Source organism: Danio rerio, chromosome 8 (genome assembly GCF_049306965.1).
Source record: "Danio rerio strain Tuebingen ecotype United States chromosome 8, GRCz12tu, whole genome shotgun sequence".
Taxonomy (NCBI): domain Eukaryota; kingdom Metazoa; phylum Chordata; class Actinopteri; order Cypriniformes; family Danionidae; genus Danio; species Danio rerio.
The window spans coordinates 21,062,693-21,089,261 of NC_133183.1; the positions used below are offsets into that span (position 1 = coordinate 21,062,693).

At 36.1% G+C, this 26,569-nt stretch overlaps 1 protein-coding gene and 1 long non-coding RNA gene across 12 annotated transcripts in view; both read right to left on the reverse strand.

The window, feature by feature from the left end:
• sema6bb (sema domain, transmembrane domain (TM), and cytoplasmic domain, (semaphorin) 6Bb) overlaps window positions 1-23,924 on the reverse strand; it is a 286,338-nt gene extending 262,414 nt beyond the window's left edge. For 2 of the 11 annotated variants that reach the window (XM_073910234.1, XM_073910238.1), the window contains exons 1-2: window positions 23,502-23,780; window positions 14,036-14,189 (exon numbers count right to left, since the gene is read on the reverse strand). In XM_073910234.1, the coding sequence (XP_073766335.1) occupies window positions 14,036-14,189; window positions 23,502-23,503 (156 nt within the window). In that variant the 5' untranslated portion in view covers window positions 23,504-23,780. Of the gene's footprint in view, window positions 1-3,053; window positions 3,822-14,035; window positions 14,190-23,501; window positions 23,809-23,892 lie in introns of those variants that run through there. The other 9 variants (XM_073910244.1, XM_073910233.1, XM_073910242.1 and 6 more) reach the window with 9 other exon arrangements.
• On the reverse strand, window positions 20,376-22,710 carry si:ch73-272h24.1. The gene is made up of 4 exons (XR_223957.6): window positions 22,638-22,710; window positions 22,172-22,249; window positions 21,692-21,752; window positions 20,376-21,076 (listed from the first exon to the last, which is right to left on the reverse strand). It is a non-coding gene; the product is annotated as a si:ch73-272h24.1 (long non-coding RNA).
• Window positions 23,925-26,569: the final 2,645 nt, after the last annotated feature.

Genomic DNA, 26,569 nt, shown 5'->3' on the forward strand with positions numbered 1-26,569 from the left:
CACTGTAATGACTGCTATTGAGCTCGAGACCTTTAGTCATGTAGACAGTGAGAAAGTTGAGAGTTGTTGCTTGAGAAAGCAGGCTGCTATTCTACCCACATCTTACCTTTCTTTTACTAAAAGACATCGTCTCCATTGGCAAATCCTCTTTTCACCTTTTTTCTCATCTGCTCTCTCTTTCTCCCAGGTTCTTTTAAAATGCGCTCACCCCAAGGGATTTCACTCACTTCTTTCTCTTTTTCCAGTCCACAAACCTTGAAGGATAACAAAAGACAGCGCAATGGCTATTTGAATTTGAAACGGGGACTATGACCAAAAAAAAAAAAAACGTGTCTCACAGTAAGGCGGCAGAGGGACCGTGCCGATGAACCAGCCATTAATGAAAACTCTCCCTCGAACTGAAAAAAGGCGGCGAAAAATATGAAACAACACGACCCACTCAGGGACCGTCCAATGAATGTGTTTTTGCATCTAAAAAATTCAAGACGCAATGTTTAGGAATGGTTTAAAAGTAGTGCCTTTTCTGCAATGTTGCTGTCAAATAAAAAGTTGTCACGTCAACATGCTACTGTAAACAGAATCTCGCAATGCTTGTCCTGCCTTCGAGTTCATCTGATTGGTCCACTCCTATGAGTAGCGCTGCAAGTAAAACTTATTCTTTTAACCTAGAATGCCATCTTAAAAACATGGCGCTCATGTGGAAGGCGCTGAAAAAAATAGGTGAGCAGAGTGTGACGGTCATGCATGTCTGTCAAGCAAGTTCACACAGAAAAACAATGGAAAAGTAGCACATTGGAATGGGGAAAAAAGCGTTCTGTGCCCCTTAGTGTGATGGAATACAAACAGCTGCTGAATGGGTGTATGTTCAAACACCTGGATAAAGCAAAACTAACACAAACAAACACTAAACCATACCAGAGCAAACACACTCAGCTCAAGGTGACTTGAGAACAGTACTGGGCTGTATATGAGCTATGAGCTATACTATGGAGACCTAAGGGGCAGTTTTACAACTGTTTTCAAATAAAAATGGAAAGTGTTGTTTTGATTAACACCTTAATGCTTTTTTTATGGGTCTGCAAAGCCAAATGTTTAAAAACACTGCTGTTATCATCTCCATGTGCAATGTAAAAATCATTTTGTGATGTAATGCACACGCAAATACAGTTTACAGGCATGCACAAAAACTTGACATCCAAAACAACAACGGCAGATTGCAGAACTGTGTAATATGTCATCACAGAAATGCAGAATACAATGTTTTTAGCCATTTTGACAATAATTTTGGGGATTGTTTTGACAACATTAACATCCGTATACACAAAATCTTTAGTTAAAAAAAAACAAAGGAAAACATGTTTTAATGCCATGTGACTGTACCCTAAAATAGCTCTTGGTGTTTGATTGTAGGTTCTTCTAGGTGCACTGGTTTCAAGATCACATGATTTCCTAAAAAACTACAGAATAAAAAGGCTCTTTATGAAACTTAAATAGGTTCTGCTATGAAACTTGACTGTAAAATCCTTTTGGTTGTAATTGAAACCTTGATTTTTAAGAGTGCTGCTAAATGTCAGTTCAGAAGGAACATGGTGAAAAAGGACAGAGCAATGACACAAAGTTTTAAAGCTTTCCATTCAAAAGCTACTGTTTGCACTTTTAAACAATTGGTTTTACTTAAATGCGTCTCAATGCCGTTTTTAAAGTCTTCAGACAGTCAACACTATAAAAGTGACTGTAGACTAAACAGCAGATCATTTTGTTAATGCTTTCAATGACTCAAATTGATTATTTTGCACTCTCAGCCAACCATTAGCAAAACTATGTAGCAACATATTCTCAAAATTGTTAAATTATGCATGTTCAGAAACAGCTACATTCAGTAATCTGAAGAATTCAAAATATCCAAGAAAAAAAAGAAAGAGAGAGAAAAAGAAAACAGTTGAACAATCTACCTACCATCGTCGATTTTCTTTTAGCTGACAACATTTTTGCTCAATTTCCATTTCATTTTCATTATCATCAAATCAAAAGTGCTCATCTTTGAAATGTCAGAGAAAATGCCTGTCTGGAATAGATCTGCCAGGCCAAGAGATTATTTTGTAGGTGTATTAACAGAGAAAGCATTTAGTGTGACAACGATGCACTGTTTTGTTTCCATAATGTTGTCAGTCTGTTTGCTAAAAGGTGAGGATGTTATAGTATCAGAGACATATTTTATGATGGAATTACCATTTACAAAAATCCATGCATAACATTTGTACTGCAGTACATGCAAACAATTAAGAGCTGTAACTCTTGTTTTACAATTAGCACTCCTGTTTTCTGTATTACAAAAGAAATAATAAAATACACAAACTGTTTTAACGGGTGTGAATGTTAGTTATGGCATATAATGAGTTCATCTGTTTTGGTTGATTAAAGCGTCATTAAGATTAATTGCAGTGTCGAGTTGAAAAGATAACTGTTTGAAGAGTGGAGAAAGTACAAACAGTTCTGAAAAAATGCACTTAACTAAAGTGTGTTGACCTAAGAGCAAATGGGGTAGATAAACATTTGCAATACAAAAAAAAAACAATAAACATGAGCTTAAAAGTAAATGAAATAAGAGCTGAATTTGATTTTAAAAACTGTCTGAAATCCTACACTTAACTAGAAAAGAATTCAAGTGATATTACTATAAATATCTTCAGGACAAAATAAAGCTAAAAAAATGAGAGCAGATTTTAATTATTTAATTGATCTACCATCACCTTCAACACAACCCGAAATGCTTTGATTAAGATCAAGCCAATATAACGACCAACTCTCTGAATAAAGAGAATTACATTTATTTAATTACACAAACGGAATCTCTCACAAAACAACAATCATAACACGTTTATAAAGAGCAATATTAGAAGACTCGTGTACTTGGAGCACAAACGGCGCAATTCAGGGCGCGTGCGGAACCAAACCCATCATCGCAACACTGAGATGAGATGGAGAGCAAAAAAAAACAACTACTACAATCCAGAACACAAGCGTATCATTTGTTAAACCAGCAGCCCACTTACCGATAAGAGCCGCGGGAAACGGTGAGCCCTGGATCTCAGTGAATGAGTCTCCTCTTCGGGACTATAATCCAGAATGACTGAGAGGAGAGAAGAAGGGAAGAGAGGAGGGGTCCGCGTGAAATCTACTCCTCTCTATCGCACCTGTCTCTGAGCAGATCCGATCCCTGATCTGACATCCTTAAGACAACTGTGTCCAAACCCCCCAACAACTAACAACTAACCCCGCCGCTCCAGCAAACCCAACGACACCTGTCCAACAGTAAAAAACACCTCGCGACAAAGCTCGTTTATGCTGCCCGCGAACAAATGGCATTCCCGACTGGGTCCTGCAGCCGCTGCTGTATCCCCCTCCCGACAGCCATCCAGAATCCAAGAAGTCGTTTGGAATAAGCGGAGATAAACAGCCTTATGTGTAACCCGCCAGCGCAACCAGCTGTGCCTTATGAAAACGTGTCTGTCTGAGCTGGAAGCAGTTGCTTTATCAATCCCCGACCGCTACAATAGTTATTTCTTCAGTGCTGCGCCAGTAGAATGAACGCGCTTCTTAACGCGTGGACAAAAAAAAGGCACGTTCCGTTTGGTTGGTGCGCGCGTCTCTGCTTCCTATGTTTGCTTTTTTGGGAGTCCAGCCTCTGGGATCCGTTAAAAGAAACTCTTTTTGTCCGGGAGAAATGTAATATTTTCAAGCAGTCCCCGGCGTGTAGCTCGCGGCGTTTGGTCTGTGAGAGAGGGATCACGCGTTTGCCATCTCAGCGCTGTTGTAAGTCTGTCACCCGCAGCTATTGAAACGCAAGGCAATGCCAAAACCTGACGCAGAATAGAGCTGCGGACTGGAGCGGAATTAATTTGTTGTTAATCATTTGGGGTTAGGAAATAAATCAGTGATAGCCGGCTGAGTGGATTAGTCCTCCTTCGTGTGGAAATGAAAGTGAATTTAATTTGAGAGAGTGAGAGTGAGTGAGAGAGAGAGCTTATTAAGCGTCTAAATAAATGCATCCTTATACTACAAAGGGGGGACATAAATATGGAATTTCTGAATATAGAAACGAAGCAATAGTGATTATGAACATATTATGATTATATGTTCTCTGTAGAAAGTTTAAGGCTAGAAACTTTTTATGCAAATGGTAAGGCATGAGTTATTCTTTATAGAATGTTGCAGTGATTATTATAAAATACTTATAATGCTAAATCAATTATGAATTATTCATTCATTCATTCATTCATTTTCTTGTCGGCTTAGTCCCTTTATTAATCCCGGGTCGCCACAGCGTAATGAACCGCCAACTTATCCAGCACGTTTTTACACAGTGAATGCCCTTCCAGCCGCAACCCATTTCTGGGAAACATCCACACACACATTTACACACACACTCATACACTACGGACAATTTAGCCTACCCAATTCACCTGTACCACATGTCTTTGGACTGTGGGGGAAACCGGAGCACCCGGAGGAAACCCACGCGAAGGCAGGGAGAACATGCAAACTCCACACAGAAACACCAACTGAGCCGAGGTTCGAACCAGCGACCTTCTTGCTGTGATGAGACAGCACTACCTACTGCGCCACTGCCTTGCCCCAATTATGAATTATATATATATATATATATTAGCCTATATTATTATTATTAATAATATTCATTCATTCATTTTCTTGTCGGCTTAGTCCCTTTATTAATCTGGGGTCGCCACAGCGGAATGAACCGCCAACTTATCCAACTTACGCAGTGGATGCCCTTCCAGCCACAACCCATCTCTGGGAAACATCCACACACACATTCACATACTCCAGACAATTTAGCCTACCCAATTCACCTGTACCACGTCTTTGGACTGTGGGGGAAACCGGAGCACCCGGAGGAAACCCACGCGAACACAGGGAGAACATGCAAACTCCACACAGAAACTGAGCCGAGGCTCAAACCAGCGACCTTCTTGCTTTGAGGCGACAGCACTACCTACTGCGCCACTGCTTCGCCCTATTATTAATATTGTATTATTGAATTATATACAAATGTCCTCAATCTTTAATAAAAATATTAGCCAGTAATTACACTAATGCTGAGATACAAGTACATGTAAGCTGTTCAGAATAAATCAGAATAATGCATTTATATTGTAATGTTTAAAGACTTTTAATGAATTGTGAAATTAGATTAAGTAAACTTACACAGTTTGACCCTATCAAACTGCCAACAAGCAACAGCCAATCAAATGGCTCTATTTTTATGTCTATTTATAAACATAATAAACATATAGTGGATATAATGGATGTTCAGGTCAGGTGGTACTCATGTGGTAGAAGTCAGAGCTCTAATAAAATTCAGTTTAAGTTGTAATTATGAGTTCTACAAGACAGGAAAGATTATTATTAGTCTGAATCCCATAATCAAACTTTCAGAAATGAAAGGTATGTGAGCGGTTAAGGGGGTGGTCCCTTTTCAAAGGCACAAGTTTGTACTGAAATGGTCCATTTTGTTATTTTTTAGGTATTCATTATCACCTAAAGTGCACATACCGTCTAAAAAGTACATAAGTGCACGGTCTACTCTCATACCTTTATTTTACACATCTTCACACATCTTAACTTTCCTTCCTGCAAAAGTTGTGTAAAGTTCAGATCTATTTTTTTTTTTCATTTGATACATTTTTGCAGGAAACCACGGTCAATAAAAATTTCATTCAACTTTAAAACATAACAGAAAGCAATGCACAATTAAAAATATGGGTTAACCCCTGCTTTAAAAAGTCATATTATATCATCTTTCATATTAACATTAGCAGGAAGTGCTCAAGGCATTTTACTCCCATGATTCTTTTCATTAACATGATTCTTTGCATGTTTATTTTGTGATGCACATGGCACAGAAGTATGTTTCATTAAAGTTTTTTTTTTTGATCTGTACCCCATTCATCCATTCAAAGCTCTCAATCTGGAGGGTAAACCCTTTGAAGGGATTAGGGCATAGGGATGAGCCCTTCAAAATAGAGCACAGCCATAGGCTATACTTCACAATAGGAAAGCAAAGACAATTGAAACTTCTGGTGGTAACAAATCTTAGAAGGCCATGAATGGGGCAATAGAGTTAAGGGGCAGTCCCACTACATTTTTAGCTTTGTTGACTGCTATTTACAAATTTGGGAGACTGAAATCCCAGCTTGTTGTTTGGCATTTCACTGCATTTTTAGGTTTTTAGTTTGATGTCCTGTAAATTTGTAAGTGAAGACATGACCAGTGGAAGGCTGAAAGATAAAGTGGGGAACTTTTAGCTCAGTTACAGAGCACAAACTTAACATGCAGATAGCATTTATTATATTTTGAGTGTGCAATCAAAGACACCAGAGAATGATAACAGCTTTGTGCTGTATATATTTTTTTGTATTGCAGTTGATACTGCTTAAAATGCCTCAAATGCCTTATGCTGAAAATTTTAGGGAGGATAATAATAACAGTGCTTTCCTCCTGTCTCCTCTTTTTTTCCTCATTCCTCTATGATCGCACTGTTCCAAGCCATTGTGCGGAACCCAGACAACAATAGATGAGTCTGCTCAGAGCAAACAGCAAAGTTCATTCAGCAGTTAGTGACTTCATCAGTTAAGCTGAAGATGCCTTGGGCAGGGACATGAATGACAAATACACTGACATTATCAGGCAGATTATAAACACACCTGAAAAAGTTCCTCTCTGTGAAGTCATGATAATTTCCCTACAGTGATTCAAGCCAATTATGCTTATACAAAGTGGGAAAATTTTAGAACCTAGATCATTTTCTACATGATTTAAAAAAATTGTATGGAAGGTGGTCATTTTATGATTTTTGAGGCAACCATTTTTATGGAATTCATTACAAAAAGTCTGATATTTTTGACAATGGACCACAAAACGAGTCTTATGCCACAGAGTTATATTTTTGCCGGCAGCCAAAACAATGATGTGTATGTCAAATTCATCGATTTTTGTCAAATGTATCGCTTTTTTATTTTAGAGCAAAAAAAATCAATCTAGTATTATGTAAAATCATGTTCCATGAAGATATTTTGAACATTTCTAATCATAAAAACTGGTAATAAAAATAACTATTATAAACAAAACTTAGTTATTGGTAATGCACATTGCTGAACACTTGATTTGTACAAGACATTTTTCTCAGAACTTTGATTGTATTTGAATCCTCAGATTCCAGATTTTCAAAATTACAGCCAATTATTATCCTATCCTGATAAAATATATATCACTGAACAAATGTATTATTAAATGTTAAGATAATGCATAATTATCAATAAAAAAAATGTACCCTTATGAGTGGTTTTGTCAAAACAGGCTTATTCTGATTGAGTTCCACTATATACATTTATGGAGACCGCTAAATACGTCCCTAGAGGTTTTTTTTTTTTTTTTTTGCAGAATTTGTTTTCGCGAATCCACCAGGTGCTGTGTACGCTTTAGATCTCAAATTTCTTTTGAAAGTGCCATTCGTGCCTGCTGTTCTCATGTAAATCCATCAGAGGCCACTGTGTATGCTTTTTTTCTCTCAAATTTCTCTTGCGAGTGGGGTTGGGTATCGTTTGGGGTTCTATCGATACAGGTGCTAAATCGATAATTTTAAAACGGTACCGGTGCCAAAACGGTACCTGAAACAATTTTTGGCCATATAATTATTTAAAATAATAATAATAATTTAATAATTGAACTGAACAATATTAATATATATTTATAATAAGTTTAAAGAAAACATCAATTCATATTTTACATATTTGAATTGCATTACTATATTTCTTTTGATAATTTGTTTGTTAGCATGAATGCAAGATTTGCATTATGCTATTAACATTACATAAGCTTACAACTAACCTGTGGAAAGGCTGTCATCAAAGACAGGGAAGACCTTTTTTTCTGGGTTTGGGGTTTGTAACTACTTTTACATGGACATCAGTGATCTAATGATTTGCCATAATCTAAACAAGACAATAATAGGATTCAGGTGTTTACAAGAGTTGCTTTTTGAATTTGCTTTAACATTCATGATTCGCAGTTACATGTACAGCACATAGATCCATTAACGTCATTGCGTCACCAGCCTTTAAATGTTTCCTCCATAGTTTAAAGCTATGTTTCCATCCACCTATTTTTATGCGCATTTTGCATATATGCATAAAAACTTGTTGATGGAAAAGCCATGATGCGCATAAATTTTGAAAATGCGCATAAAAAACCTACGCGCATAACAGAGTAGAAAAAACGTTTTATTCGATAAGAAAAGATGTGCATAAACTACGATGGAAACACTTTTACCGAACAAAGTTCAGTATGCGGATTAAAAAAGGTCATGCGATTTTGTTTTAAGAGATGCGATTATAAAAATGTGTGTGAATGGACAAAGCAGCAGGATGAGCACATTGTAAAACATCTGAAATGTTCTTTTGGTCCTTCTAATATGCCTTACCATTTAAGTATTAGTGTTATTATATTATTAATGAAATCCAGAATCAAGAGGGCCTGCTCTGCATCATCTTCAAACGCCGCCGCGCGTTCACTGCATGTCAGGATTGCCTTCTAAGGCATTTACTAGATGAAGAAAAGATGCAGCTTCTCCTACTGCAGCAAATTCCATTTTTACTGTTGATATTTGGCGCCAGTAATCAGGAAGTGACGATTTTGTTCTCTTTGACTCGTTGGACAGAAACGCTGCTTTATTCGCACATCTTTCATGCGGTAATTCAGTTTCGCCCATAAAGTTCATTCCCGTACTTTTGTGTGCCTTTGATGCACACCTTGATGCTTCCTACGTTCACCAGTGGCACCGAATTTAGGCACCGAAATTCATATGCTGATTCTGTTCAGTGGATACCAGTTCCATATTGGCACCAGGTTTCAGTACCCAACCCCGCTTGCGAGTGCCTTTTGTGCCAGCTGTTCTCATGTAAATCGACCAGAGGCCACTGTGTATGCTTTTTTAGATCTCAAATTTCTCACGAGTGCATTCGTGCCTGCTGTTCTCACGTAAATCCGCCAGAGGCTGCTGTCGACTCACTGACTTACTGACTGACCAACCAACCGACCCCCCTCCCTTTCCCTAAACCCAACCAATAGGGTTTTAAAAAGCACAGATTGACCCACCCACCCCTTTCCGTAAATCCAGAAAAAGATAAGCCCCCTGATTTTTATCACATTTTTAGATTTTACCACATTCTCACAAATTACATTCATTATTTACTTGGTTATTTTATTTTTTAGCGTTTGTTTTTGTCACTTTCTGGAACCCTTCTGCTCAACTCAGCTCTGCATCTCAAGTTCACCGAAGTACATGACAAGCAACCAGACAAACTGGTAACAGCAAAAAAGCCATCAACACGGAGATAATTGGTCAGCTGGTAAATGAGAAAAGGACCACCATCATACCGCCCCATAGTGTTCATTTTAAAGATGTAATGCAGCCATATGTAGCTCTGGCTGCTTAATTCATGATCTCCAGAAATGTACATAGGGGCTACGTTTTCAGAATGAGCCTGTGTTGGGTTTTGTTGTTCAGGGTCAAATTTGCATATGCATGCACTATAAACGTAGCTTAAAAGCAATGGGTTGACTTTACTTTAAAAAAGTAATTAAATCTGTTGTAACCTGGAACTGTTTTGTAATTATGCACATAGTTAATTTAATTAATAATTTTAAGAGCAAAGGGTTTACTCACTGTTGTAAATTAAAGTCAACTAATGGTTGAAAAGTAATAGGTTTACTCGCTTTAAATAGACAACTAATCGCTTTATAAGGTGTGGTGGTATACAGTTACAATATACTTAGAAAATAAACATGAAATCTGATCTTTTTCTTTCTATTTCCCAATGTCTAATCATTTCATATATGTAAAAAAAAGTCTGAAAATGAGTGAAAATAGCATGCTTGTTGACTTGTTCAAATGATCACACTTTGTGTTGTCACAATTAAGTGTAACATGTACAAAGATATTTGATCCCAGTCAATTCATTAAATTAAGACACCATTAAGACAACTGCACAGAAAGTCAATTTGATTTGCCACTGTCTCAACTAGCATCACTGAGTTGGCTGAGCACCAGTAGTTTACAATTACCCAAATATGATTCTCCTTACTGTGATCATTAAAAAAAAGTATCAAATCAGGCCAAAGAAACTTTGAGGGAAACACATCGCTTTTGTTAGCTTCTCCACATTTGATGAGAAGTAAAGCTCTCGCAAGAGAGAAATGCAGAACTGACAACAAATAAATAAACAAAAGAGAAGCACAGTTTTGTTCTTGCTGGCTTTCATCCCACACTGCCGCTCTGAAACGGAGCATTTGCTTCAAGCCCGGGCCACAAAACCGTGTTGGGAACACGAAACGAGGCAGTTTATCAGAAACACAGAACTTTGAAGAGCAAAATTTTTTTGCTTTCTTTCCTGCTAGAGAAGCAACCAAAGATCACCCCGAATCCATGCACTGCTAACTCAGTCGTCCTTCTTAGACGTGATGCTCTAATATCGTTTCCGTCCTCTCCTCCAGGCTAATGCTGGTTGCCAGGTGTGTACATGGTTGATTGGCTGAGATAAGAGCAGTGAGGTCACCATTGTGCCATAAATATGAGGTGCAATGTGATATCTCTGGATAATGACATATATTGTAGCTCTAGGGCTGCGTTGCATGTGATCAAGCACAATCAAATTACTTGCAGTCACAAGCCAACCATCATGTCTCCATTTCCTTGTGATTTGATTGCAGGTCCTGATAGCAGTCGGTGAATAGCCGAGCAGTTTATTCCATGTTCATATCCATTATTACAGATATCTCGCTTTTTAATGGGATGGGATACTTCGCTTTCAAACACACAGTGGCTTCACAGTAGCTTTGCTTTTGTTCTTGTTGTAACAAGATTTCACTCCATAATTCCATATCGTAAAGCACCATATAGATCAGTGTGCTGGCCTGAAACCAAACAGCCTAATGGCCGACACATATTCTCAATCATATAGTGGTCTAAAAGCTCAGAAGTCGAATTTGTTCATGAGCACAAATCCATGCAACAAGTGCCAAAAACTACAATGAGTTAAGCCCTAGGTGACTCCTGTCAGCCACCCAAATCCAAAGCTCTTTCTTTACTGTTTTGCTGTAATCGCAAGCACATGTACAAATCGAATCAACAGCCATTATTACTTGAGTCTCAATAAACATACTCTCCATGGAGTCTTGACTCAACGTTTGTGAATGCAAATGCAATTACAGGTCATTTGAACTTGGGAGATGTCCAGTGCTGATAAAAACAGAGCTGGTTTGGACCAGTCTAATAACCTATTGTTTGTGTGAAGGGGGTTTGGTAGCTGGGTCATTGACAATGTGCTCCTTAATTTGCGTTATCTCTTTATTATTATTATTATTATTATTATTATTATTATTATTATTATTATTATTATTATTATTATTATTAAAGATGGAATGCATTCATACAATGTCTAAAATAAGCCTCTGTTGTGATAAGCATGTTTTTAATTACCAAATGAAAATTCATTTAGATTTTTTTAAGTGGGATATCAAACTGAAAATGTCAGGGTAATACGATAGTGATATCAAAATGAAGAAAAAGGTTTCATTAAAAGAATGAAATTCTTAAAAGGAAACCTTATGAAGTAGTTTGGCAACAAAACAGGTTCACTGCTTATTAAAAATTGAAAAACCTTTGTCTGCCAAATCAAAGTCATGTGGTTCAGTGAACATGCATGAACATGCAGGGGAGAAACATAAAACTGGAAATAATATCCTAGACTAGAGCAGATTGCTGCACATCTGACCTTTTTATGACAAAGCAAGATGTAGAATTAATATTTCTTATGTATTACACATTACAGTAACACTATACAATAGTTTAATAAGGTAATGCATTTACTAACATGATCAAACAATGAACAATACATTTATTACAGTATTTATTCAATGCTTGCTAACAGTAATAAGAAAATACTGTTGTTCATTGTCAGTGCATTAACTAATGCTAACAAACATGAATTAGTATTTTAATAATGCCTTGGTAAATTGCTCTCCATTGTGTTATAAATGGGATTGTTTATGTTTTTACTATATTAAGTTCATTATAAAATGTTACAAATGACATTTCATTAATTTTTCGAGTTATTTTTAAATATCACCAAATAAATTTGAAAATTACACATGGCAAATTTATGGTAATACGGTTTGGAATATTCAACTTCGAACCACAGCTCTCAATAAAGTTTGGTTTTTGTCCTTTTATATGAAAATGTTTGGGCACCCTTGTTTTAGAACCTCAGAGATACACGTTTTTTAAAATAATTATTAGTGTTTATTTTTATATTCTCTATTTTCATGAATATTTTGGTTAAAGTTCTACTAAATTGTGCTATGGCATTTTTATGACAAATCTCTTTGATATATGTAAGGTCACACTTTATTTTCATACTCTGCTTGTTGAAATAAGTTACATTGCAACTACATGCCAACTAATTCTAATTAGATTATAAGTAGACTGTTAGGTTGGGGGTTAGGGTTAGGGTTGGTGTAAGTTGACATGTACTTGCTTATAAAGTTTCTTATCATCAGTTAAATGTCTGTTAAAGGAGCAGTATCAACATATATTAAGCAGATAGTCTACTAATACTCAAACAGACCATCAAAATAAAGGGTTTCCATTTGTAGTTTTGTTTTTTGTTATTTTAACATCAAGTTAAATAAACGAAAATAAGAAATTTCCTTATAGGCTATTTAAACTAAAATGTAGTTGTTCTTATAAATATATTACATAACATTATATTAGTTGACCCTCTTCAAGCAACAAAAAGCATTTTATATTTGTTTAACTACAACCATAATTATATTAGTTGATTATATTAGAGTTGCAAAGTCTTTAGTTTTCGCTCAAAGTTGGATCATTTATTTTCCTAAGTAAATAGGTTTGACATATTGTCAATATAAAAATATAAACGAAGTATTGAAATATCTTACATTTTCTGTGCAAAAATATTTGTATTTTAAGGGATATGAACTCCTTTATAAAAAACAAACTGTTTAACTATTGATTTTATTAACTAGTGACTATTTCAAAAAGGTCGCTGGTTTGAGTCCTGGCAGGGTTTGTGTGCGTTTCCTCCGGGTGTTACGATTTCACCTATAGTCCAAAAACATGGGGTCTAGGGGAATTGGGAAAATATAATTGGCCGTAGTGTGTGAAAGAATGTATAGATCAGGGGTTACTAATTTCGTTCCTGGAGGTCTGGTGCCCTGCAAGGTTTAGCTCCAACTTGCCTCAATACACCTGCCCAGGTGTCTCAAGTATACCTAATATGACCTTGATAAGGTTGTTCAGGTGTTTGATTAGGGTTGGAGCTAAAAATCTGCAGGACACCAGACCGCCAGAAACAAGTTTCATTATCCCTGGTTTAGATGTTTCCCAGTTTCGGATTGCAGCTGGAAGAGCATCCGTCACATAAGATATATCCCAGAGTAATTGGCAGTTCATTCCACTGAGACGACCCCTGGGACTAAGGCGAAGAAAGTGAGTGAGTGAGTTAGTGTTTAGTCTTTTAACCATGTATCCTCGTATGGGTCTTTTGCTTCTGTATTTTTATATGTCGAAAAAGCAATTCGGGAAGCTAATTTTAAAAGTGCTATATAAAATTTAAGTTTCTTATTATATTATTATTATTTCAAGTTCAACTGAGTATAACATAACAGTGAATGTGGCATATCCTGAGTTTTGATTTGATTTTTGATTGGCTGCTTTTGGTCACACACCTGGAGACCCTTGATGTTTAGGGTCAACAATACCAAATGAAACCAAAATGAATTCAAAAAGTAAATTTTTGAGATCTTGCCACATTTGTTTAAACTATATTTTAATTTTGTATTATTATCAGTGCTCTAATATATCCCACTGCCTGAACTAACAATCCACCAATTGATACAAAGCATTGAAGCAGAGAAGATAAAAAAAAAATCTCACCTCTTTTCTCTGTGGTTTAATTGTTTCACAGTTGCCTGAAGGAAGGCCTTTTCTGGTAAGGCATCTGCGCTCTGTAATGATGAGCCTGTCTTGGTGGTCAAACTGCGAGCAGATTAGAGATGTCACCTCACCCACGGACACTGACTGACCCTTCCTGCCAGCAAAACACACCTAACATCATCTCAGAGTAATAAACACATGCTGCTGTGTCACGAACGTTAAAAGCCTCTAGAAAGAAAAAAACATACAGAAAAGTGGCTTCATTTATTTATCTTTAACAGTCTGTTGAATGATAGGCATGTTTTTTTTTTGTTTTTTTTTTGGTGCTGCCTACTCTGAAAATACACAATGGGTTCCTGTAACCATTTAGTTTTCGCTGTGTTGCCCTGGAGACACTAGTTTTTCGATTCAACTCTCTATAAATGTTCAGACGAGTTTGGTAAACTGCTTCTAAAAATGTCAGGCCAGGAGCAGAGGGGTGTATTTCTAGATTGCTGCCCACTCAGGGACGCTTTTGATGAGTTATTTCCCGGCGATTGTGTAATGGAAGCCGACGGTTAACTTGCGCAGGACATTTCAGAGATTCCTGGAGTTCTGCGAAACACTGGACTCGCTCCAAAACACACAGCGAAAGTGTTCCAGAGAATGGCCGCGAAATGTAAACAAGCAGAAATCACAACAAAGATTCTGGGATGATGAATCGCACCGCTTTGTCAGAGTGATGAATACGCAGTGTTTGTTGCAGAAGTCATCTGAGGTTTACTTAAAAGTTTGTGTATCCTAATGTATTGAGACAGAATGTTTTAGATTAATGAGGGGCGTCAGTCTGCTGCGTTTCAAGTATTTCAATTAATAAACTGAAATGCTGATGAAAGTATTTCAGCATATCGAGGCAGCTAGTACTGTAAAACGTAAGATACTCAAAAAACTTGTAGCTTAAAATATATAATTAAAAATGTAAATGAGAAAAAAATATATAAATATAAATATTTATACACTGTAAAAAAGAAAGGAGTTCCACAGAATTCATTCATGTTGTCCCAACACAAATCTATTCAGTTAACTTAAATTTAAGTGGATTAAACAGAAAACAATAAAATTTTGCCTAAAAAAATCTCAAGAATTGTTTTGTTTCAGGTCATCCTAAATACAGCAGGGGAAATAAGTATTGAACGTCATGTATTTTTTTCCTGGGAATGATATTTCTAAAAGGACCTATTTATATAGAATTGAACCAGATTTTGGTAAAAACCCAAACAATGCAAAGTTACATACATAAAAAAAAAAAAAAAAAAACTTATCTGAAATATTAGTTGTGTGTAATAACAATAAAATGGGTGGCACGGTGGCACATTGGGTAGTGCTGTCGCTTTACAGCAAGTAGGTCGCTGGTTCAAGCCTCGGCTGGGTCAGTTACCATTTCTGTGCAGAGTTTGCATGATCTCCCCGTGTTTGCGTGGCTTTCCTCGGGGTGCTCTTTGGTTTTTCTTTGGTTGTTACCAACATCCAGGAAAAATATCAAGTCAACTGCAGCTTTCGAAATATGCTTTCTGAGAAAAATGGTGTTGTTTTCAATACTTATTTCTCGCGCTGTAAGTAGTTAAAACAAGCTGCAACATATTTTTTGAAGTACATACTGTTCCACACAATTCCTTCATGTTGTTCCAGCACAAATCAATTAAGTGAACTTAATTGTTTTTACAAATTTAAGTGGATTGTTTTCCAAAAACACCTTTAGAATTGTGTTGTCAACTCATTTTAAACAAGTAGTTTGAACAAGCAGCAAAATTGTAGACAACATTATTAGCCCTTCTGTGACATTTTTATTTTTTTTAACAGCACAAGGAATTTTTCCACACAGTATTTCCTAAAATATTTTTCTTCTAGAGAAAGTCTTGTTTCTTTTAGTTTGGCTAGAAGTATTAATTAAGTAATACAATAAAAAATAATCATTGTAAACATTATATTTTATTATAATTACAATGGATATTTAATTGTTACTTTAAGTTAGCATGCATCACACAAGATAGTTTAATGTTTAAATGTTTTTCTTTCTTTTTAAAAATATCTTATCACTGTATTAGGGCTGCATAATATATCGCTTCAGTATCGTTATCACAATGTGCGCATCCACAATAGCTACATTGCAAAATATGCATTGTTGAGTCTGAATTAGAGTTGACCAGCAGCTACATGATTGTATTTAATTGCTGTATTTATACAAATTTATTCGACTTATGCAAAAAAAAAAAATTGCAATATAAATAATAATGTAAATAAGTCGAAAACAAGATTATTTTGCTTTCCCACTGGTAGATAAATAAGCTTATTTAAAGGAAAAACTCTTAATGTTGAGTTATTTTTTCTGAAAACGAAAACAAAACAATATTTTTACAATATTTTTTTAAACAAAATTTATTATTTTGTGAAATTTGGAATAGAGACGAGAAACAGCGAAGAATGAAACTAATTTTTGCATTACCTTAATTAATTTTACATACCTGAATACTGTTAGACACCCCAGAAAAGGCATTAAATAGAGTCGAACCATCTTGTGAAACTGTACTCATATTGCAATATTTATTGCAGAAAAATAAAACAATCGCAATATCAGATTTTTCCAATATCCTGCATCCCTACACTGCATGGTCTGTTCTTAATTTACTGGGCTCTTAAATGTTTGCCTGAAGCAATCAAATGTAAAACAGAAGCCCTCTATCTTGTCCCGAGCTTAAAATATTTAGCATTATAGAAGCATAAATATGAATTTGGCTGTTTTAAGCTAAATTGTTACCTATAATTTATTAAACCTTAAAAATCATATCACACACCTTCAGAAAACCACTGAACGGTACAGACGTATGACAGGTGAATTATTTTTTTTATTGCTAATGCAAGGCTAAGTCTTTGAAGCTATATTATATCCATGTGAAATATGTTTGGGTCCAATTCCTGTATCCCCCTGGCCAAGGTCACACACTAATATGTTATTAAATGATAAATGGTCTCAGGGCAGAAGTCTATGTATCATGTTTCATCTTTGTCATGATTTGTTTCTGTAACCTCTATGTTACTGATACCAAATGTAGCCGGCACATACATGATTCCAGACATGAGATGGGAGAGGAACAGATAAGAATGATGACATCTCACGCCACAACCAGATGGCGGAGAGTTTGACCTTCACGTTGAGATCTGGAAAGAGTATAGTCTGTTTATCCACATCGTAGGTCAAATCAGAATGGCTTTTATCATTCCCGCATCGCATTTGTGTAAATAATTGTTGATTAAAGTCGCAAATACTCATAGCCAGCATGCTTTTATCTTCACAAACGCAAAAGTCAGATACTGATTGCAAAGTCAAAATGCTAGAAAAACAAATGCTAGCATGAAGTGTTTGCTTTCTTACTATCTGTATTTGACTCCAGAGGCCTGTTGCACAAAACAAGTTGAACAAACTTGTAAGTTTCAAGTTGACAAACTGAACTAAGATTAATAGGTTGATCAGGTTAAGTGGTTTCATGTTTGTTATAAACTTTCTCTTTTTAACTTGGGATTTAAACTAGAGTTTGTGATTAATTATAGACTGTATGTGGTTAAAAGTGTGACACGTGCAACAAAACAGCCAATCACATGACACCTAAGATGGTCCATTTAACTAATTTCTTGTAAGTGTCAGCTATTTACTACTCTGTTGAAGAATTAAAGATATCGTTATCAGAAATATAGTAAATTTAAATGCGTTTACAATGTAGAATAAACACTGCTGATGCAGAAAATGTAGGAAGGCAGCTTTAAGAATATATTATTTTATTGTAGGTTCACAACAGCTCAAAAAACAGTGAATTATAAAGCTTTGTTTATTAAAGCCAATATATATATGTGGCTAATGTTAATTTTAACTTAAAGTTGTTATTAAAGGGCACCTATGATCTTTTGTAAGCTGTTTGGACAGAACTGTGTATAGTGGGTCCACTGTCATATTGGAGTGATAGAAACACTAAATTTCCTTATTTTAAATTTCCTGATGTTAAAATGTGATCGAAATTCCAGTGATTTTGAGGCTCACCGCAACATTTTATATATAAATGCAATATAGTAAATTATACATTTACTTATTTATTAATTTAAAGTTGCATAACTTTTTTCTTTTAAACATTTTTTCAATACCTAACTATTGGGAAAAAAATTCTCAGCAACCATCTGACATGTGTCTTCTGTCAAATCTGTGATCTGTGCGCCAAAGCATTCAATATTTATAACAATTAGCATTTTCCTTAAATGAAAACTTTGTTAGCATTTTCATGCTACGGTTGCCGTTTAAAACAGGTACTAATATTATAATTAATCTGTTGGATGATACAGTAAGCAAACATTCACCAAAAGCCCTCAACTAATCATATGTGATCATACCGCATAAGAGGCTGCCAATATTGGCAACAGCGCAGAATAACCCCGTTTCCTCAGGCACTGCATCCATTGAGCCTGCTGTCCCCGAATCTTCAATTACCAAATATCCAGGTCAATTTGGACCAAAATAAATCGACCCGGCAGAGCTAAATGTGAGCAAAGCAGAACCAGATGGCCTGGAGTGCCCTAGCTGGTCTTGGGAAAAAATCCTCAAGCAAAATACGCAAAACAATAACCATGACAAATGCAACATGTGACGTTCCAGCTCAGCTGGTTTCCACGAACAGAGATCTATCTCTTTTTATGAGTATGGCCTACGTTTGTTTGTTTAGCGGTGTGGGCAAACACAGACTTTACTGACGACTAAACACATATTTCTGATGGGTTTTTTTCCCCTCCACAAGTGAGACTGCAGCACAGATTTCTTTAATAGCACAGAGATGCAGACCTCAGATGACAGTGGGGATATGAAACACTCCGTAATGAAGTGCAATTGCATATTTTGTGGCAGTGGTGAGCGAGGAAGATCTTTACCACTGATGCTAATTACAGCATGCAGTAAAAAGTCAATAGTCATCACGCTGCATGAATCAAATATCAAACATGCTGCCTTGTTAGTGTGCTGAATGTTGCATTGTGGATTGTGTGCTCAAAATAACCTGCTTTTAGTCAAAAGGTTGCGTTTCATGAAGGGTACTTCCATCAATAATATGGTACGTGAAACCTTAACTGGAATATGAATGCATGTTTACGTATTTCCATTTGTCAGGAATGATCTTTATAGATAAAGCACATCATTAATATCCTTGGCAGATAAATCAGAGAAATTCCTTTCTTGGTTGCAATAATTAAACGCTTTTAGAGTAGCTATAAACTGAAAGGAGGTTATTTTCTAGCAGGTCGTTCAAGTTTTTTTTCACATTCATGTTTTCATTGATTTGAATGAGTCTTTCTCGTTCTATTGAGAAAGTATCGAGTGCCCCCTCGTGGTCAGATCTGAAATCTGCACAGTATCTCCCTCTAGCAAGCCTCAGGCAAGCTGTCTCACAAACTCCAGAGACACAAGATGACACTGCGATGACTTAAAAAACAAAACAATCACGTCTCCTAAAGCAAACAGTGATATGTCTTATTTGCGTCCCGTTTTCAACGTTTGGAGTGTTCTTGTATAATGTAGCCTACTAATAATTGGCTTCCTCCCCAGCTAACATAAGACCAGCGGGCCACTGGCGGCCCGCCGGCGGCAAAGTCGGCGGTCCACTGGCGGGCGCCGCCCGCGGTCCACCGTCAATTTGCTCATCGTTATTCCAGCGGCCCACCATCGGCTCCCGCCGCTTTTCCGACGGTGGTCCACCATCGGACCGCTGGTTTTAAATAAGTGTCTGCTGGCGGCCCGCGGTCGGTCCACATGTCATTTTTAAATATTATATTAGCCTTTACAATTGTATTCAATATAAATATGTCCAATAATGAAATCAAGTACAAAATACTTAATCATTATAACATTTATTTATAATACTGCATAACGAACATACATTAAACACTTAATGAAATGTTTCAAAAACACATACGTTAACAAATATAACAAAATAAATATAAAATACATATAAAATACATACAAATATAATATAACAACATACATACAACAGTTACATTTTACAGTAGTTTTATAAGTAATGTTCATGGTTTAAATATGAACTAATATGAACAATACCTGTACAGCATAATTTATGTACAGCATTTACTAATGCATTAATAAAATCAGTCATGCTTGTTAACATTAGTTAATACATTGCGAGTTAACATGAATAAACAATTAACAACTTTTTACCATTTACCAACATTAGCAAAGATGAATAAATACTGTAATAAATGTATTGTTTATTATGTTAGTAAATACATTAAATAATACATACAATCTTATTGTAAAGTGGTAGCCATTCAACAATGAGTTTTCTATAATAAAGACAAACTTTGAGACTTCTCATTATAAAAATAAACTATTAAAAAAATTAGTATTATTTATATTTTAACATTATTATAATTATTTATTATAATATTATATTAAATTATACCATTCTTATGACATTTAACGTTATTATAAATAACATAAAAATAAATTACATTGCGAATAAATATTAACATATTACAATAAATCTAAACGTGCATTATTATTACAAAATCAAACTGTAAAACATCTGGAGGTTATTAATAACTACACTGGGGCAGCACAGTGGCTCAGACTGTCACCTCACAGCAAAAAGGTTGCTGGTGTGAGTCCCGGCTGGGTCCGCTGGCATTTCTGTGTGGAGTTTGCATGTTCTCCCTGTTTTGGTGTGGGTTTCCACCACAGTCCAAACACTTGTGCTATAGGTGAATTTGAACATAGTGTAGAAGTGTCTGTGAATACGAGAGTGTATGGGTGTTTCACAGTGCTGGGTTGCAGCTGGAAGGCTGTGTAAAACATATGCCAAAGTAATATCCAGTTCCTTACGCTGTGGTGACCCCTGATATTAAGCTGAAGGAAAATGCAGGTTCTTTTGTCTGCCCCCTCATGATTAGCAGATCCTAATAAAAATGTCTTTGAGGCTCCCTTCCGCTGTCTCTCTTGTAGCAGGCTTCTTTCTTATCCTGAAATAACAGAATCATCAGTCATTATTTTTGTCCATCATCAGTAACTAGATCATTATTGACATTAATGTTTGTATTTTTTATTGTCTTTTTATTGGACATCAAGACTGCATCGATTTGATCGATAACATTAATTTACAGTTTAAAAGTAACACTGAAATATTTTTACAGTTTAAAATAACGATTTTTAATTTCAATACATTGTAAATGGTCCATTTGAGTATTAATAGACTGTCTGCTTAATATCTGTTGATTCTGCTCCTTCAACAGACATTAACTGACCCTATCCCTAACCCTTAATTTACCAAGTACATGTCAACTTACACCAACCCTAACCGCAACCCTAACAGTCTACTTATAATCTAATGAGAATTAGTTGGCATGTAGATGCAATGCAGCTTAAATTCAACAAACAGACCATCAAAATAAAATGTGACCATATATTTTATTAATGTGAGGTCAAAGCTGATTTGTTAGCATCATTACTTTAGTGTCAGATGATCCTTCAGAAATCATTCTAATAGGCTAATTTGTTTGATGCAGTTGATATTAATATTAACATTAATAAAAGTAATCATTGGGAACACTTTTAAGTGACACTATAATATTACTTACCTTGAATGAAGTCTGGCAAGGAAAAACAAAGTGGTAGAGTGAGTGGAGGACGATCCAAAATCTAGAAAGAAGTAATAAAAAATATATATATTACTAACACATTTTAAGAAATGGATACTTGTATTAAACAAGGGTGCATAAAGCAGATCAGAAGAGAGTTAAGATTTCTGATTCAAATACTTTTCAATTTAAACTTTCTATTCAACAATGAATCCTGAAATACCAAAACATGATAAAAATAAGAAATCTTGCTTGATCAGCAGCAAATTATGAATACAATATTACATTTTGGACTGGAGCACTGACGCTGTAAATTCAGCTTTGAGAAAAGCAATGTAAAAAATTGTTTAAAACCACTCACTTATGTTTGGATGTCAAAACTAAAATAACTGCAATCAAGACATGTATCAGATGCATGATAATGTAGGGATTTCTTATAAAAATGCACATGAATCTATTTACAGTTAATTATAGTCTTACCTGTGTTTCCTCCAGCTCTGTGATTAGCTCCCTTCATCTTGGCTCTTTTCTTCTGTTGTAGGGGTAATTTTGTCAATCCTGAAACCACAGAGCACTTTTTAAAATTAATATTAGTTTACATTACTGTGAAATATCAAAGTAACACATATGTACTAACTTTAACATTTTAATTCGCTCTTGTTGACAGTACAGTGCTTATTTTAGGCTAAATAAAGTAGACTACCTCCAATAAAACATTGTCTAACCTCTCATCTACACATAAAATGTAATTAAAAGACAACACTTTTATAAACAATAGCTAGCCTAATGCTAACGTTACCTCTGCTAAAACTCTAACGGACTTTTTCCAAAGACACAACAGTCTCTATAAAAAAACATTTTCAACAGAAATATGTCAATTACCAGTAAGAAAAGTGTCAGAAACAGTTATATGTAACATTTGCGTGATTTTAGCGACTAAACTTACCTGAAATTAGTGAAAACTGCCGCATGAGAGAAGTGCTGTTGACGGTCAGGTGTCGTGTCGTTGCTCCGTTTCCATGACAACGCTCTCTGCTGCAGTGCTTGAATGGGGCTCGGTAATGGACACTTTAAAGTCACGCAGCATTTACATAAACATTTAAACAATTCATAAACATATTAAATAATGACATTTAATATTAAATCTTGATTTTTAAACTTAATTTTGTTTTGTTTTAATAATAACCTGTTATATTTAAAACCTCTTGTAGTTTTATTTACTAAACTTTGCTTTTATTAATAACTATATTTTTATTTAGTGCCTCATTCGTTTAAAATGTAAAAAGTGTTAAACACAAGTACTTATATCAGGTACAGAACAGCCAACAACATTAAAAACATCACTGGGTGGGCCATCGGTTAGCCACTGGTGTCCAGACGGCGGTCCACCCACGGTAATCCGCTGGTGGCGTGCCACCCCAAAAAACGCTGGTGGGCCGACATAACTTTTAGAATGGGCGGCTTGCCGCTGGTAAGCCGACGGCGGTCCGCCCATATCAAGCCGCTGAATTTGTGCCGACCAAAAAACGCCGACGGTCCACCAACTCATTGTTTGCTGGGTCAAAAATGGCTGCAACACTTTTACTATAGTAACCTTTTGTAAATAATTATTTACAAAATTAAATTGTCTATTTGGAGATGCATAAAAATATGATTCATAAACCAGGATATACGGTTTATGTATTCAAATGCAACAGCTAGGCTAATTTAAAATTATATGACTTTGTTTTCATATAACACACTTATGATAAGAAATATACATTTTATATATTTAAAAACATAAATTTTGAGATTATAATGTCATACTTACATTACAGCTTCAAATTTGTTATCTTGAGACAAAGTTGTCGTATTTTACTGTCGTTTTTGGCGTTTCGTTGTCAACAAAGGTTTGTAGGCCACATTCATTTTCCCATATTAACAAAAGACCCTACACGTAAATATTTGCATGTATTAGGCTGGGATATACTGAAATTAAAATAAAAAATAAAAATACCCTGACGTCGCGGATTGATTGAAAACCTGCAGACTGTTTTCACGTGAAGGACTCATTTGTTCCCCGGGAAACTAGAAAGGATGTGACGTCCACGTGGCTCCAGAGAACGAGCTCATCCTTTCTATCAAACATGAAAGAAATAATAAGGTCATCTGTATAAGTTTCATTATTATTATTATCATTAATATTATATATTTATTATTACACGTTCCTGGAGGGCCACCAACACTGCATGTTATGGATGTCTTTATCTCTCACTCCCATTAGAGGTCTGTCAGTCTCTGCTAATGAGCTGATGATCTGAATCAGGTGTGTTTGAAGGAGACATGTAAAATGTGCAGAGCTGATGGTTTTCCAGGAACATAGTTGAGAAACACTGTTTTACACAGATACATGACAATAAAGTGGCCTAAACAACATAATGCTAGGGTTGTAGAAGGTAAATGATAAATATAATACAAAAATAAACAGAAATTGGAAACACTAAAGCAAACACACACAAAAAACAAGTATTTTGTTAAATACAATTCTTACAATTATAGACAAGCAGGACACATTAATCAAATGTTTTGAAAATAGAACACAAAAGGACAGTTTTAATGGCCTTTCTATTAGTTTTGTGTTGATTATTCAATTTAATTCATCTTTATTTCTTTAACGCTTTTACAGTGTATTGTGTCAAAGCATCTTAACATAGAATACTATAGTAAATTGAAGCTGTGTCAGTCCAGTTTTCAGAGTTGAAGTTCAGTTCAGTTCAGTGCAGTTTAATTTTCACTGCTAAAAAGTCCAAACACTGAAGAGCAAATACATTGATGCGCAGCTCAACAAGTCCCAAACCAAGCAAGCCAGGGGCAACAGCGGCGAGGAAAAAACTTCACCAATCGACGAAAGTGAAGGAAAAAACCAGAAGAGAAACCAGGCTGAATTGAGCATGACTATTTCTTTTCTGGCTAAACTTCCTGTGCATATTACAGAACTGTAATTTTTCAATTACTTATGAAAATACAGCAAAAGTTGTTGTTTTTTACTAAAACATTAAAAAAAGAACTTATTTTAGAGCAGTAAACACAATACCATGATATTTTTATCCAAGGTTATCATACCTTTAGAATTGATTACTCAGTGTTGGGTAAAGTTACTTTTGAAAGTAATGCATTACAATATTGAGTTACGTTCCGGTTTGGTCGGCAACATGTGAAGACGTGTTTGACGGTTCTCCATACTGAACTAGACATATTTTTAACCACAAACGCATTCTCGACCAGATCATGCCGAAATCAAGTAATTAAAAAACCAGAGTCTATTTAAAGACGATTTATAGTTAATAATTTTTTCTGCTTCTGGACTTTCTCGAGCCTAATTGGCTATGGCTGGCAAGCGCAACAAAACTGATAAGATGGCGGAACACGTGAAAGGGGGAACAGTGGAAAGCAGAATGGAAACTAACCAAGAGCTCGTCCTCCGGGAAATAAGAGTACTTAAAACGGAGCTACTCATGAAAATGGACGAAAAAGCCGAAGCTCAGGCCACTGAAATCAAAACTCAGTGTCAGCAACTGAGAGACGAGTTCGCTACAGTGATGGGGCAGGCTACCGCGAGAATATCGACTCTCGAGACGCAGGTGCTTTCACTGGAAGAAGCTGCGAACGGGCAGTCAGATGCAGTGAGTACACTACAACGAGAAGTTGCAAAACTTAAAAAAGACGTTGTTACACTTGAAGCAAAAAACGAGGATTTGGAAGCTAGATCTCGTCGCTGTAATTTACGCATCACGGGTATAAAAGAGAGACGGGAAGAAGGGAAGCATATCCCTGATTTCATATCTGAACTGCTTAAGGACTCGCTGCAGCTAGATAAGGCCCCTGTACTAGATCGGGCACACAGAACTCTGAGAGCGCGACCAGAAGATGGACATCCAGCAAGGGCATTTGTAGTAAAGTGCCACTATTTCCAGGAGAGAGAATTACTGCTTAAGAAAGCCGCGCAGAGAAGGGAGATTGTCACGTCCGACGGGGACAAGATACATCTTCAGCCCGACTATACTCAAAAAGTCATGAAACAGCGGTCAGCTTTCAATGAGGTTCGTGGCATACTCAGAAGCTATGAAGGTGTACGTTATGGTCTGTTCTATCCTGCCGAGTTGAGAATCACCGCGAAAGACGGAATGAGGCGGAGCTTCAAAGACGCAAAGCAGGCTATGGACTTTGTGAGAGACACCCTGAAACCCTAATGTGTTGCAAACGCGGCAACTTCAGTAAATTCCTAACTTGTGCTTGGTGAGTTAAGCGTCGACTTTTGGGGCTATTTTGTCTTTGGACTTAATCTGATTTCCTTTCTTTGACTATGTCGAACGACATCTAAAAAGAAAAAAGAAACGAAAATGAAACTGATTGACAGTAATAATATAAAGATACATGCTTTTTATTACTGGTCTTTACGTTTGTTCTCTGTCAGTAAGAGAAATGCAGTTTGTGATAATGTTATTCCATTATAGTTCAGTAGGAGTTTAAGTCAGTATGGATAGTTATGAGGATGTTACCTGGAAGTATAGCAGCCTCCACTAGAGGCCAGCTTATAGGAGTTAAGTTGTTCAACGTTTTATTCCCCCCCCCCCCCCACACTATATTATTGTTTTACTTTTCATTTCAATACCCCTCATTCCATTCACACACACACAGGGAGCACGTTCTATGGTACAAAAAAAAAAAAGAAATGATAAATGACAAAGCGCGGTGATACTGTACTTCTAAGCTGGAACTGCCGTGGCCTTAACCATCCGATAAAGAGAAGCAAAGTCTTCTCCCATATCTCTAAACAGAAAGCAACGATTGTTTATCTTCAAGAAACACATCTAATTCCTAAGGATCATAATAAGCTGA